The sequence below is a fragment of the Mobula hypostoma genome, chromosome 8, assembly GCF_963921235.1.
Source record: "Mobula hypostoma chromosome 8, sMobHyp1.1, whole genome shotgun sequence".
Taxonomy (NCBI): domain Eukaryota; kingdom Metazoa; phylum Chordata; class Chondrichthyes; order Myliobatiformes; family Myliobatidae; genus Mobula; species Mobula hypostoma.
Genome location: NC_086104.1, coordinates 103,836,282 through 103,851,884, shown reverse-complemented (window position 1 = coordinate 103,851,884; position 15,603 = coordinate 103,836,282). Strand labels below are relative to the sequence as shown.

Below are 15,603 nucleotides of genomic sequence, written 5' to 3'. Positions count from 1 at the left end.
TACATCTTCACAAGATGCACCCAGCTGTAGCTCCTTAAAAATTGTGTTCGGGAACTGGAGCTGCAGCTTGATAACCTTTGGCTCATATAGGAAAGCAAGGAGGTGTTAGATAAGAAGCTACATGGAGGTTGCAGGAAGCAGGTACCTGGTGACTGTCAGGAGAGGGAAAGGGAATAAACAGTTAGTACAGAGTACCCCTGTGGCAATCCCCCTCAATAATAAGTATACCGATTTGGGGGTGGGGGGGAGTTGAGCTATAAGGGGAAAGCTACAGCAAACAGGTCTCTGGAACTCAAACTAACACTGTGGCTCAGAAGGGAAGGTGGGCGGGGAAGAAGAGGATTACAGTGGTTATAGGGGTCCAGTAGTTAGAGGAGCTGACAGGAAAGTCTGTGGAGATGACAGAGACACTTTGATGGTATGTTGCTTCTCAGGTGCCAGGGTTAGGGATGTCTTGGGTTAGATCTACACCATTCTGGAGGGGAGAGTGAGCAAACAGAAGTCATGGTATATATCAGTACCAATGGCTTAAGAAGGAAAAGTGATAAGGTCCTGAAGAGAGTATTTATGGAGCTATATGAAAGCTAAAAGGACATCAAGAGTAGTAGTCTCTGGATGGCTGCCTGTACCACATGCCAGTGAGGGTACGAATGGGATAATTTCAGAGATGAATGCTTGGCAGAGAAGTTAGTGCAGAGGGGCATGTTTTCAGGTCTGTAGATAAGTGGATCTTTGCTCGGGAAGGTATGACCCATATAGTAAGGACAGGTTGCACCTGAACTTGAGGGGAACCAATATCCTTGCAGGCAGGTTTGCTAGAGTAGTTCGGGAGGGTTGGGCAGAGGCATGGAACCGGAGTGGTAGGACAGAGGATGGGGCAGTTGCTATGCAAGTAGATGCAGTATGTAGTGAGACTCTGAACAAGATTAGGCAGTTGATAGGGCAAAATTACAGTTAATGGGATGTGTTAAAGTGTGTATTTTAAAAAAAGTAGTAGGGGAGGGTTCCACAGTTTGGAAAATTGACGATAAAGTAAAAGGGAAGGAGAGTGCAAGAGAGGCTAGGAAAGTTGCCAGAATAAATAAAAAGGCAAAAAGTTTAGAAACTGATAAGAATCTAACTGCCAGAAACGTGGGAGCAAAATTGAAAAGGGTGATGAACACAGGACTGAAGGCATTTGAATGCATGCAGTATATGGAAAAAAGGTAGATGATCTTGTAGTGCTGGTAAAGACTGGCAGGTATGACATGGTGGGTATCATTGAGTTGTGGATGAAAGGAGATCACAGTGGAGAGTTGAACATCCAAAGATGCACATTGCATTGGAAGGACAGGCAGTTAGGAAGAGAGGGTGTGGTGGCTCTGATGGTAAAAAATAGTCATAGTCATAGTCATACTTTATTGATCCCGGGGGAAATTGGTTAAATGAAATCAAATCCTGAGGAAAAGGTGACATGGGATTGGAAGATGTAGAATCCTTGTGGGTAGAGTTAAGAAACTGAAAAGGTAAAAAGACCCTGATGGGAGTTGCTTACGGGCCTCCAAACAGTAGCCAGGAAGTGGGCTACAAATTAGAACTGGAAATTGAAAAGGCATGTGGAAAGGGCAATGTTACAATAGTCAAAGGGGATTTCAATATGCAGGTAGATTGGAAGATCAAGTTGGTGCTGTATCCCGAGGGAAGGAATTTGTAGAATGCCTATGAGATGGGTCTTTAGAGCAGCTTGTGATTGAGCCCACAAGAGTAAAGGAAATTCTGGATTGGTTGTTATGTATAGAAACATGGAAACATAGAAAACCTACAGCACAATACAGGCCCTTTGGCCCAAAAAGCTGTGCTGAACATGCCCTTACCTTAGAAATTACTTGGGATTACCCATAGCCCTTTATTTTTCTAAGCTCCATGTACCTATCCAGGAGTCTCTCGAAAGATCCTATTACATCTGCCCCCAACACCGTCGTTGGCAGCCCATTCCAATGAACCAGATTTAGTTAAGGAGTTTAAGGTAAAGGAACCCTTAAGAGCCTGTGATCATAATATTATAGAATACACACTGCAGCTTGAGAGGGAGAAGCTTAAATCAGATGTATTGGTATTAAAGTGGAGTAAAGGGAATTAAAGAGGCATGAGAGAGGAGTTGGCCAAAGTTGATTGGAAGGGGACACAATCAGGGATGACAGCAGAACAACAATTGCTGGAGTTCCTGGGAACAACTGGGAAGGCGCAGGATAGATTCATCGCTAAACCGAAGTATTCTAAAGGCAGGATAAGGCAATCGTAACTGACAAGGGAAGCATAAAAGCAAAAAGAGAGGGCATATAGTAGAGCAAAATTAGTAGAAAGCTAGAAGATTGGGAAAATTTTAAAAATCTACAGAAGGCAACTAGAAAAGCAATAAGAAGAGTAAAGATGAAATATGAAGGTAAGCTAACCAATAATATCAGAGGATACCAAAAGATGTTTCAGATATATAAAGAGTAAAAATGAAGCATGAGTAGATATCTGACTGCTGGAAAATGACACTGAAGAGGTAGTAATGGGGGACAAAGAAATGGTGGACAAAATCAATAAGTATTTTGCATCAGTTTTCACTGTGAAAGAAACCAGCAGTACGCCAGAAACTTGGGGGTGGGAGTGAATGTAATCGCTACTACTATGGAGAAGGTGTTTTGGAAGCTGAAAGATCCATAGGTAGATAAGTCATCTGGACTAGATGGACTACATCCCAGGGTTCAGAAAGAGATAGCTGAAGAGGTATTAGAGGAATTAGCAGTGATGTTTCATGTATCACTAGATTATGGAATGTTTCCAGAGGACTGGAAAATTACAAATGTCACTCCAATCTCTAAGAAAGGAGAAGATCAAAAGACAGGAAAATTAGACCAGTTAGTCTGACTTCAGTGACTGGGAAGATGTTGGAATCCATGATTAAGGATGAGGTTTCAAGGTACTTGGAGGCACATGATAAAATAGGCCAAAGACAGCATGGTTTACGTAAGGGGAAATCTACCCTGACAAATCTGTTTGAATTTTTTGAGGAAGTAACATGCATTACAGACAAAGGAGAGTCAGAAGGTGTTGTTTAAACGCAAACAACAGGAATTCTGCAGATGCTGGAAATTCAAGCAACACACATCAAAGTTGCTGGTGAACACAGCAGGCCAGGCAGCATCTGTAGGAAGAGGTGCAGTTGACGTTTCAGGCCGAGACCCTTTCAGGTATATAAAGAGTAAAAATGAAGCATGAGTAGATATCGGACTGCTGGAAAATGACACTGAAGAGGTAGTAATGGGGGACAAAGAAACGGTGGACAAAACCTGACGAAGGGTCTCGGCCTGAAACATCGACTGCACCTCTTCCTACAGATGCTGCCTGGCCTGCTGCGTTCACCAGCAACTTTGATAGGTGTTGTTTACTTGTTTTTCAGAAGGCCTTTGACAAGGTGGCACACATGAGGCTGCTAATCAAGGTAGGAGCCCATGGATAGAAGATTGGCTGACTAGCATGAGGCAAAGAATGGGAATTTAGAATGGGCCTTTTCTAGGTGGCTGCAGATAGCTAGTGGTGTTCTGCAAGTGTCGGTGTTGGGACTGCTTTTTTTCACATTATATGTCAATGATTTGGATGATGGAGTTGATAACTTTGTGGCCAAGTTTGTGGACAATAGAAAGACAGGTGGAGGGGAAGGTAACGTTAATGAAGCGGGGGATTTGCAGAAGAACTTAGACAGATTAGAAGAAGTGACAGATGGAATACAGTGTAGGGAAGTGTACGGTCATGCACTTTAGTAGAAAGAATAAGGGCATAGACTATTTTCTAAATGGGGAGCAAATTCAAAATCAGAGGTACAAAGTGACTTGGGCGTCCTCGTGCAGGGTTCCCTATAGGTTAATTTGCAGGCTGAGTCAGTGGTAATGAAGGCAAAAGCAATGTTAGCATGAATATCAAGAGGACCGCAATAAAAAAGCAAGGATGTAGTACTGAGGCTTTATAAGCCATTGGCCAGGCCACACTTGGAGTATTATAAGCAGTTTTGGTCCTCTTATCTAGGAAACGGTGTGCTGGCATTGGAGAGGGCCCAGAGGAAGTTCACAAAAATGATCCCAGGAAGGAAAGGGCTAAGATATGAGGACTATTTGATGGCTTTGGGCCATTTAGAACAGAGATGAGGAGGAATTTTATTAGTCTGAGGGTGGTGAATCCATGGAATTCATTGCCTCAGACACTGGATGCCAAGTCATGGGTTATATTTAAAGTGGAGGTTCATAGGCCCTTGATTAGTTAGGGTGTCAATCGTTATGTGGAGAAGTCAGAAGAATGGGCTTGAGAGGAATAATAATTCTGCAGTGTTGGACTAGCAGGGGAGACTCGATGGGCCGAATGGTCTAACTGTTCCCATGTCTTATGGTCTTAAGTCTTAAATTCTAAGGCTATAGTATCACCATTTTCAATTATCCGATCCTTGCTGAGGTCATGAACTGCACATCCATACCAACAAATGTACAGAGATGTAACATGTTCAGAATCTGTCTCTTACAAACGTCCCTTCTAACCCATATGAAAATGCATTGCCACTGTTTTGGAAGGAACAATGCAAGATAACACAGCTATCTGTCATTAAGTTCTCTATTCTCCCATCCATTCCCTATTACGTTCGTGCAGAGTTGTGCGACTGTCATAGGCTGACTTCATAATTGTTCATTCAGAATACACTTCCTTGGTTCCAACCATTCCTTGCAACTATTAGGAAATATTCCACTTCGCAACATTTGGCACTTCTGTGTATTTTAGTTCTCCATAACTGCTGGTGACATCAGTCTTCATTATTAGTGTTGCTGGGGAACAGAGATGCTTGGAAGGGCTCACTGTCAATCACCCGTGCACACTGTTCCCCAGGGTAGGAAAGTCAAACACCAGAGAGAATGCTTTTACGGTTTCATGGGGCTGGTGAGTTCAAAGGCAGCAGAAACTGGTGGGGGCTGAACTGCCTGCTTGTGGAAGAAGGGAGTTCGATGGAGCTGAGACTATTAAACAGACACATGAATATGCAGAGAATGGTGAGGTATGGATGGTACACAGGAGGAGGAGATGCAGTGAAAATTGACATCAAGATCAGCACAACACTATGTGGGCTAAATGGTCTGTCCAGAGCTGTTCTAAGCTCTGTGACCGTGACTGACCTTTTATCTTCAATACTACAGTCCTGATCCCATCACAAGCCACTTGATGCCTCTGTCTAGAAATCTATCCTCAAATTTATTCAGAGCTCTACAGCCCTCTGGTAAAAAAAATTCCACATGTTCCCCAACCTCTGGCTGAAGGAATTTCTCCACAGTTTAATCCTAAATATCTTGCTCCATACCCTGAGGCTGTCTCTAATATCTACTGTTCTTCCAACATGGCAATTCCACGTCAGGACAGTGACTTGCAAAAGAACACCCCACGTAACATAGAAGCACGAGAGACAGCAGATGCTGGAGACCCTGGAGCATCAAACAATCTGCTGGATTGAACTTGTAGGTCAGGCAGCATACCTGAGAGGGGAGGGGATTAATGGTCCGTCAGTGTTTAGCTGAGGCCCTTCATCTGGACTGAAAAGGCGGAGGCAAAGCGCTGCAGATGATGGAATCTGACAGCAAAGGAAGGTAGTCCATGGAATCAAATAAGGGAGATGGGGAGAGGAAGATACCCACCTCAGTCACTTTTTTCCACTGCATACTTCTTTCTTCAACTGCAGTATGATCCACCGAATGCCTTCAATATTTTGTTTGTTACCCCTCCAAACATGCTGCAATTGTTGACATTTTCCCACAGTGCATAAAGCCCCGAGATATATTTTAATCCCATTCTCATGCAGCCTTTTATTCTGCCCTCAGGTTGAAGAAACTGCTTGAACAGGAGAAGTGCTACCAAGCCCGGAAGGAGAAGGAGAACAGCCGACGGCTGGGCCGGGTGCGAGAGGAGCTGCTGAAGCTGAAGTCATTCGCACTAATGCTGGTGGACGAGCGGCAGATTCACATTGAGCAGCTCGGCCAACAAGCCCAGAAGGTGCAGGAGCTCGTGCACAAGCTCCGGGAGGAGGAAGAGAGAGTCCGTAGCAGTGACGATAGAGCCAGGGAGGAGGCGCAGAAGGTATTCCAGCTGGAAGCGGAACTCGAGCACAAATCTGCCAAGTCCGTGCAAGAGCTCGACGAGATGACAGCTAAACTGGCGAACCAAGAGGCCCAGAACCGCCAGCTGCGGCAGAAGCTGTCGACTCTGGCCCATCGGTTCGAGGAGCTGGAGGAAGCCAACAAGAGCCTCCAGAAAGCAGAGGAAGAGCTGCAGGAGCTGCGGGACAAAATCAGGCAGGGGGAGTGCGGCAACTCCAGCCTCATGTCCGAGGTGGAGAGCCTGCGCAAGCAGCTACTGGAGATGGAGGGGAAGGACGAGGAGATCACCAAGGCCGAGGATCAGGGCAGGGAGCTGAAGAAGAAACTGCAGCAAGAAGAGCTCCACAGCAGCAGCTTGAGGCTAGAGGTGGAGAAGCTCCAGAAGAGAATGGTGGAGCTGGAAAAGCTGGAAGGTGCTTTCAACAAGAGCAAATCCGAATGCTCCCAGCTGCACAACAGCCTGGACAAAGAGAAGGCTCTGAGCAAAGACCTGTTCAACGAGCTGGAAGCAGTAAAGGCTCGCGTGAAGGAGCTGGAGTCCTCCGAGGCCAGGCTGGGAAAGAGTGAATTCAACTTGAAAGATGATCTGACGAAGCTGAAGTCCTTCACAGTGATGCTGGTGGACCAGAGGAGAGGGGTGGCTGAGAAGCTGAACCAAGAAGAGCAAAAAGTCAACGAGCTCAACAATAAGCTCAAGGAGGAGCAGAGCAAGACCACTGAGGTAACGGAGAAGCTGATAGAAGAGAGCAAAAAGCTCCTCAAACTGAAGTCAGAGATGGAGGAGAAGGTGTCCAGCTTGCTCACTGAGAAGGAGGAACTGGCGATGAAGCTCAAGAGCGAGGAGCAAAGGTCCAGTGAGCTGAGCCAGCACCTCGGCTTGCTGAAGAAGAGGCTCGACGAGGACGAGAGCGACGCTCTGAGAAGTCGGGCCACCCCGGAGGCTGAGCGACTGGCTGAGGAAGCCCAGTCCGACAGCCCCAAGCTGAGGGAGCTGACGCTGGAGGTGGAGCGCCTGAGGTGCCGGCTGCAGCAGCTGGAGGTGGTGGAGGGAGACCTGATGAAGACGGAGGACGAGTTCGACCAGCTGGAGCAGCGGTACAGGAGCGAGCGGGACAAGGCCAACCAGCTGAGCCAGCAGCTGGAGGAGATGCGGCAGCTGGCCAGCCGCAGCGAGCAGGGAGAGGGCAGCGGCGCCAGGGAGGCTGAGGCACGGGGGAGGCTGCGGCTGGAGGAGGCCCGGAGCCGGGAGCTGGCGGCCGAGGTGAGGGCGCTCAAGGAGAAGATCCACGAGCTGATGCAGAAGGAAGATCAGCTGTCGCAGCTGCAGGCCGAGTACTCACGGCTGCAGCGGCGCTGCCAGCAGGAGGAGAACCGCAACAAGGATATGGGCATGGAGGTGGTCAGCCTGGCCCGCGAGCTGGAGCTCTCCAAGCGCTGCAGCCGCGCCCTCCGGCCCAGCATGGACGGCCGGCGCATGCTGGAGGTGCCGCTCGCCTCCACCGCCGTGCAGACGGATGGCGCGCTGGCCGACCAGGATGACCGCAATGCCACGGCCGTCTTCATCCGCCAGTCGGTGCAGGAGGAGAACCATCTGATGAGCCACCTGCGTCAAGGCAGCCTGCGGAGGCCGCCCGCTGTCCTCGAGCGCTACCCGCCAGCTGCTGGCGAGCCAGGCCTGCGCCGCTCCTGGGTCCCCTGGGCCAAGCGGCGGGAGGTGGGCACCAGCCCCAGCAAGCCACTGCTCGTGTCCAGCAAGCAAGGGCAGCCGCTCCACATCCGAGTGACGCCCGAGCAGTGCGGCAGCACGGCCACCCTGGAGATCACCAGCCCAGCGGCCGACGACTTCTTCTCCAGCAGCACTGTCATCCCCACGCTAGGCCCTCACAAGCCCCGCATCACCATCATCCCCGTGCCCAAGGCCTCCGAAGGCCTCCTCTCACCCGAGCGCCCGGCCTCGCCCGTCACCATCACCACCTTCTCCCGGCCCAGTTCGCCGCCAGGGTGCCCTCACCCTCAGCCGGCCTCCCCCGAAGCCCGTCAGTCGCCCATCCAGATCGTAACGGTGAGCACGGCCCCCGGCTGCGAGCCAGCCCCAGGCCCTGAGCCGCAGGAGGTGCAGGTGGGCCGGGCCGTGTTCAGAATGGGCCCGGACAAGCAGCAGCAACAACAGGGAGCTGGCCGAAGGTATGGCCCCAAGGCCAACATCATCACCACCGAGGACAACAAGATCCACATCCACCTGGGCACCCAGTACAAGCGGCCGGCCAGCGGCAGCTGTCCCGAGCCCGGCGCTCCGCTCATCACGGTGCGGCCGCTGGCCGTGCCCGCTGACGGCAAGGAAGGGTCGGGCACCGTGCTCCGCTCACCCCGCCACTACGCCCCACCCAAGGGCTCTCCCAGCAAGATGACCAGCAGCATCATCATCACCCCAGCCAGCACGTCGCCCACTAGGACCACGCCGGCACTGGTGAGTGACACAGCCCTGGTCTCAACAGGGTACTCATTCATTACTGTCACCTCCCCTTGTGGGACGTGCAGGCGGATCCCTCTATACATTCAGGCAGGAAAAAGAAAAGCAGTAAGAGTACAACGTTAGAGCAGCAAAATGCAGTTTGGATCAACAAATAAAATGCAAGTCTCAAGGCAGCGTTGCTGTAGCTGGAAATGAAGGAGCAGCAGCTGATGTAAATCTTAAGTAACCCACTAGCTCTGACCAAAGGTCTAAATGTCAAGTCTCTTTCTTCTTCCACAGAGTCTGCACGACCTGCTGAGTTTTTCCAACATTTTCTGTATTTTATATCGAATGTACCCAAGGCATTGGGTTATGTTTAAGCCAGAGGCTGATAGATTCTTGATTAGTCAGAGCATGAAGGGATACGGGGAGAAGGCAGGAGATTGGGGCTGAGAGGGAAAGTAAATCACCCATGGAGCAGACTCGATGGGCCAAATGGCCTAATTTGCTCCTTTATCTTACAGTCTTTTACTTCATTAGGATTGACTAATTTTCTGTAATAAATAGATTGGTGGACTCTCAGGCATTGTGCTTCCAAATGTGGATTGCAATTGATGTAATAGCGTTGGTCAATGCGTTCCTTCATAGTGTGGAATCCTTGGTTGTGGTGTGACTGCTAACGAGTGTCCATAAAGGGCACCCCTTGCCCTACCCAGTAGCCAAGTGTCATGAGGTTAGGTAAGAAATAGGTTCCAAAATAGATGTCACTTGACCCCAGGCATATAGAAGTGGTTGATTCTTAAATAGTCTCACAGGGCAGCCAATATCATAGAATCACACAAACTGCGCATAAACAGGCCCTTCAGCCCATCATGACCAGGCTGACTATCAAGTACCCATCTAGCTAATCCCATTTGCCAGCACTTGGTCTGTAGTCTTCTATGCCTTTGGGATTCTACTGTTTGTCTAGACACTTGTAACGCATTGCTGATAGTAGCTTGTCTAATATCGGCCAACAACGATTGACATGTATAAGGGCGGCCCACTATGGGTGCAGAGCTAGAGATCAAAGTTCAAAGCAAATTTATTATCAAAGTAAATATACAACCATGACATTCATTTTTTGCAAGTATACTCAATAAATCCATAATAGAAAATTAACCATAGTAGGATTAATGAAAGACCGCACCAACTTGGGTATTCAACCAGTGAGCAGAATACAACAAACTGTGCAAATACAACAATAATTAAATAATAATAATCAATAAATAAGCATTAAATATCCAGAACATAAGATGATGAGTATTTGAAAGTGAGTCCATAGGTTGTTGGGACATTTCAATGATGGGGCAAGTGAAATTGAGTGAAGATATCCACTTTGGTTCAAGAGCCTGATGTTTGAGGGCTAATAACTGTTCCTGAACCTGGTGGTGTGGATCCTGAGGCTCCTGTGCCTTCTTCCTGATGGCAGCAGCAAGAAGAGAGCATGTTCTGGATAGTGGGAGTCTCTGATGATGATGAATTGGTGGGGAGGGATTTACCTGTGATAGGCTGGGCTGTATCTACTGCTTTTTTAGGATTTGCCATTCTAGGGCATTGGTGTTTCCATACTAGGCTGTGATTTAGCCAGTCAATATACTCTCCACTCCACATATATAGAAGTTTGTCAAAATTTGCAATGTTGTGCTGAATCTTCACAAACTCCTAAGGAGATAGAGGTGCTGCGTGCTTTCTTCATAATCACACTTGCATGCTGCACCCAGGATAGTTCCTCCGAAATAATAACACAGAGTGATTAAAGTCGCTGAACCTCTCTCCCTCTGATCACCCAATGAGGACGGGCTCATGGACCTCTAGTTTCCTCCTCCTGAAACTCTTTGGTCTCACTGACATTGAGTTAAGTGTTGATGCTGTGGCACCACTCAGCCAGATTTTCAATCTCCCTCCTACATGCAGACCGTTCAGTCAGTAATAATGCAGATGATGTCTTAAAACAAAATAAATACTTCTCAAAAATTTAACATAGGATTAGTTAGTTAGTTACTGCCTGTGATGCCGGTGGCGTCTAGGGCAGCAATGAAGGTCCTCCACCTCTGCCTGTCCTTGGCCATCTTCTCCACTGTGGCTCAGATGTGGTTCAGAGTCCTCGTCTCTGCTTCTATGGTACAGCGCAAGCTGTCTTTGGTCTCTCACGTTTCCTCCGCCCTTCAGGGGTGCAATGAAGTGCTATCTTGATGATGGAGTTGGCCTCTCATCTGATCATGTGCCCAAACCATCTCCAATGTTTCTTCATGTCCTCTTGATGGCACTGAAAGAGTAGGATGTGATTGGAGATCTTCCTTGACCAGGAAACACGGAGGATCTTTCAGAGGCTCAAGGTATGGAATGACAACAGCTTGGCAAGGTCACTCTCCGTTATGCACCAGCACTCTGACCCATACAAGAGTATGCACAGAACACAGCTGTGGTACAAATTCACCTTGGTGTGGATGCTGTACTTGGCTGATATGGGCTTAAACATCACAAATTATAAACCGCAAGTTGTGACCATAAAAGCAGATCAAATGACAAACCACCATCATATTACAAGTTTTTTTTGAAATATCATTTGTTCCTAAAAGCACAGTCCCTCAAATTTCTTTATTCCCAAAAATCTCACCAGTGAATAAGATGAATAGGAAAAGTTTAGAGGAATGTGGAACAAACACGTGGATGTGGGACTAGCTGAAGAGGACAACTTATCCATCATGTACAAATTGTGTCAAATTAGCCTTTGATCATGCTGTATAACTCTGACTCTGTGAGACAATATCTGGGACTACATTCCCTGCCACCAGCTATGGATTGATTATGCAATGTCACGCAGTCTCTTATGGCCCCTGGAGGTGCACACACTTTACTGATTTCACAATAAAAGCTTTCCCTAGGGACCCAAAAGCCTAGGGTCCTTGAAAACAGTCCACTAAACTTGAGATGCTTCGTCATTGTGTGAAAGCACAACACACAACCTCTTTCGATCCTCAGTTCTTCACAAAAGGCATCACCCATAGTGCAACATTATATTGGCCAACAGCATCACTGACATATCTTGTCCATACCTGTTCTGGTAAGGTTCTTGATAGTATTTTGTGATACCTTTGCATATAATTAGGTAATAGTAAAAGCAAGTTATAACAAAAACTTAAATATATTTACTGCAACACACACAAAATGTTGCCTGACCTGATGAGTTCCTCCAGCACTTTGTATGTGCGTTGTTTTGGATTTCCAGCATCTACAGAGCTTCTTTTTTTAAATATATATATACTGTATGGATCTGAATCTACTTTTCAGTCAACAGCGTCCAATCTTCTAACTTAGCTAACCAATCATCATCCACGTATCCTCCCATGACCCCCAAATACTTCTTAGATGTGCCTAGGCCAATAAGAATGCATAGGATTAAAATAGACTTATTCCTTGATGTCATATAAATACTTACAGCTTAATTTATATTAATGTTTTGTAGCAGAGATGAGGAGGAATTTCCTTGGCCAGAGGGTGGTGAATCTTTGGAATTCATTGCCATAGATGGCTGTGGAGACCTATTCATTGGTATATATTTAGAGCAGAGGTTAATAGGTTCTTGATTAGTAAGGGCATCATACGTTATGGGGAGAAGGAAGGAAAATGGGTTCAGAGGGATAATAAATCAGCCATGATGGAACAGCAGAGCAGGTTTGACCAGGTGAATAGTCTCAGGATCAGTTTTAAAACATTTTGTGTTTTTATGTATCTTTTGCAATGAACCAGATCCCTTCCTAGTTAAAGAACATTGTAAAATATCTATAACAATATAAAGTAAAATTAGAGAAAGCAGGTTACATTGCTTTACTGTTTTATTAGGGATGGGCTCAGTCTTTGTTTGATCAACTTTGATTAAGTAGACTCTTTAAAATACAAATAGCTGACAAGGTTAATGAAATATACAGTGTATCCGTGCCTAAGTAACCCAGCTCTACTGTTAAGCTTATAGCCATGGATTCAAACACCTTGGCTAAATCCTTAAGAGAACTACACAAAGGCGCTACTTGACAGCCACTCTTAATGAAGTGGCCAAAATTGCAACTTTTGATTACAACTTTCACTAGAGTAGCACTAGAAGATTGGAAGGTGGCAAATGCTATTCCTTTGGTCAAAAAAGGGTAATGCGGATTATCCTGGGAATTTTAGACCAGTGAGCCTTAAGTTAGGCAAATATTGAAGAGTATTCTTAGAGACAGGATTCCTGAGCATTTGCTTAGGGTTAGTTAACACGGTGGTGCCTCATGAGTCTGATTGAGGAATTGACAAAACAAACTGATGAAGGTAGAGCAGTGGATGTGGGGTATGTAGATTTTAGTAAGGTGTTCGATGGTAGGATCATTCAGAAAATCAGGAGGCATGTGATCCAGGGAAACTTGGCTGTGTGGATACAGAGCGATGTCTCAAAAAGGCGGTATCCATCTTTAAGGACCCCCATCACCCAGGACATGTTATCTTCTCATTGTTACAAACAGGAAAGAAGTACAGAAATCTGAAGGCACGCTCCCAACAATTCAGTAATAGTTTCTTCCCTCTGTAATTTATGTTTTTTTTAAATTATAAATTGCTTTGTACAGCTACTGCATAATAACAAAACATATGTTTCTTGCTGCACAGAATATCCACCTCATTTACAAGCTGAATAACTGGGATTCTATTTACTACTAGTAGAATCTACACCAGATGTACAATTCTTACTGTTGTAGAGGAATTGATGTCAATGCTAATATTATCTAAAGTTACCCTATTCGAGCTCACTTCGATCATACAGTAAACAGAACAGCCATGGTATAGAACAGAGAACATAGAACAGTACAGCACGGGAACAGGCCCTTTGGTCACAATATTGTGCAGATCCAGCTAAAAAGTAAATTAAAAAAACCTAAGAACTAAACCCTCCTTACCTAGACAATGTCCACATCCCTCCATCTTCCACACATTCATGTGCCTATCCAAATGTCTCTTAAAAGCTTATAATATGTTTACTTCTACCACCAAACCGGACGGCGCATTCCAGGTATTCACCACTGCCTTTGTAAAAAAACTTACCCCTCACTTGCCCTTTGAACTTAGTCCCTCTCACCCTCAATGCATGCCATCTGGTGTTAGACATTCTACCCTGGGAAAAAAATATTCCCTGTCTACAGTATCTCTGCCTCTTATAAATCTCTATCGGTTCTCCCCTCAGCCTCCACCGCTCCAGAGAAAACAACCCAAGTTTGTCCAGCTTTTCATGACAGCACATGCCCTCTAAACCAGGCAGTATCCTGGTAAACCCCTTCTGCACCCTCTCCAAAGCCTCGGCGTCCTTCTTATAGTGGGGCAACCAAAACTGTACCCAATATTCCAGATATGCCCTAGCCAGAGTTCTATAAAGTTGCAACATAACCTCGTGACTTTTGAACTCAGTGCCTGGACTAGTAAAAGCAAGCATTCCATAAGCCTTCCTAATCACCTTATCAACTCATGTAGCCACTTTCAAGGAGCTATGAGCTTGGACCCCCAGATCTCTCTGCTCAGGAACACTGTTAAGGGTCTTCTGCCCTGCTATCTTATCTGACATCAACCTCCATAGTACCATGTTATGAAATAGATCTTGCTTTAAGCATCACATTGTAGTTCCTAAATTAGTTGGCTCTGAGATACTTGTTGGAAATCTTTTGGCTCATCTTCAAGTTTGTCAGCAATGAAAATATTGATGTTTGTTTTTTGCCGACGAACTCCCTCTCTCACTTTCTGCAATTTAATCCTTGTCCACTAATGTCCAGGTGAACTTCCTTTGCCTGCATGGACTTACTCATGCTGCCCTTTTAGAATCTGCAATATCAGGTGCCTGTGCCATCCACATTGGCCTGGCCCCATTTTTGAGGAACAGCAGAAGCAAGCAGCTCCCTCTGGTCCAAGTTGATCCTACCCTCATGAGTGATTTACCCTTATTTTATGCATATTGATGATCCATTTCATGACACACATCAACCTTGCTACATCCACCACATTGCGTCTAATTCATCGTTCCCACTTGCTTAGTCTCGTAATGTTTCTGGTAAATGGTAAAAACACATAACCCCTCACTGCAAACATTACACCTAAAGTTGCATACAGAATATACTTTTCTTCTAACCGCTATTAAAATAACATTACTAGCAAGTCTAAAGCTAACTGAAGGACCAATATCCTGTAAAAACTATTCCTGCTTTAAGACAGGTTATCTTAAACTGGATTCTAACACCTGAGAGCATAAAACTGACTGACTAAAACTAAACTCTTCAATAGAAAAAGAAAGTAACATTTTAAGATACTCCCACTATCCAGGGAAGACCATCAACAAAAGGCAACAGGGTCAAAATCAAACTTGGAAAGTAGTTAGGCTTGACCTGAGCCTTTCTTCTTTTGGAGAAATGTCTCTCCAGCTTCCTTGTACATCTTTATGAATTGTATTAAATGATCTTACTCCAGTGAATAATTATTCCAGTGGAAGAAGGAGAATTGCATTTGATTTTCTGCTCAGCGAAGGCTTTCCTGTTAATAATGGCTCATTCATCTGTTCTGCTGGATAAGTGTACGAGCACTGTGTTCCATGCTATGGTTGACCAGAGGTGATACTGGGAGAAGATCAACAGTTATTAATAATTAACACAGTAATGCCATAATTTTACTTACTTGCTTAAAAGAAACACTGGAAGGAAGTCAAAGAATAAAGTGTAAAAAGTCTTTGATCTCTTGAGAACAGGGGAAAGGTTTATACCAATGAAGGATTGATACATTTTCTTTTAGGGTCATATGGTTTACGTCAATAGGCCTGACATACACAAGAATATAATTGTTACACTGAAGGCCAGATTGGGCTGGCATCTGGCCAGATGTTCTTTTGTGGTTACTTGGCTACATCCATCTCACTGGTAAGATGTCCAAACCAATACAACGAAATGTAACTTG

The 15,603-nt window shown here is 45.7% G+C and overlaps 1 protein-coding gene across 6 annotated transcripts in view; it reads left to right on the top strand.

Annotated features, from left to right (window-relative positions):
* Nucleotides 1–15,603, top strand: part of LOC134350811 (filamin-A-interacting protein 1-like) — a 354,727-nt gene that overhangs the window by 311,163 nt on the left and 27,961 nt on the right. For all 6 annotated transcript variants that reach the window (XM_063056514.1, XM_063056513.1, XM_063056515.1 and 3 more), the window contains one exon: nucleotides 5,877–8,619. In XM_063056514.1, coding sequence (XP_062912584.1) covers nucleotides 5,877–8,619 — 2,743 coding nt within the window. The remainder of the gene's footprint in view (nucleotides 1–5,876; nucleotides 8,620–15,603) is intronic.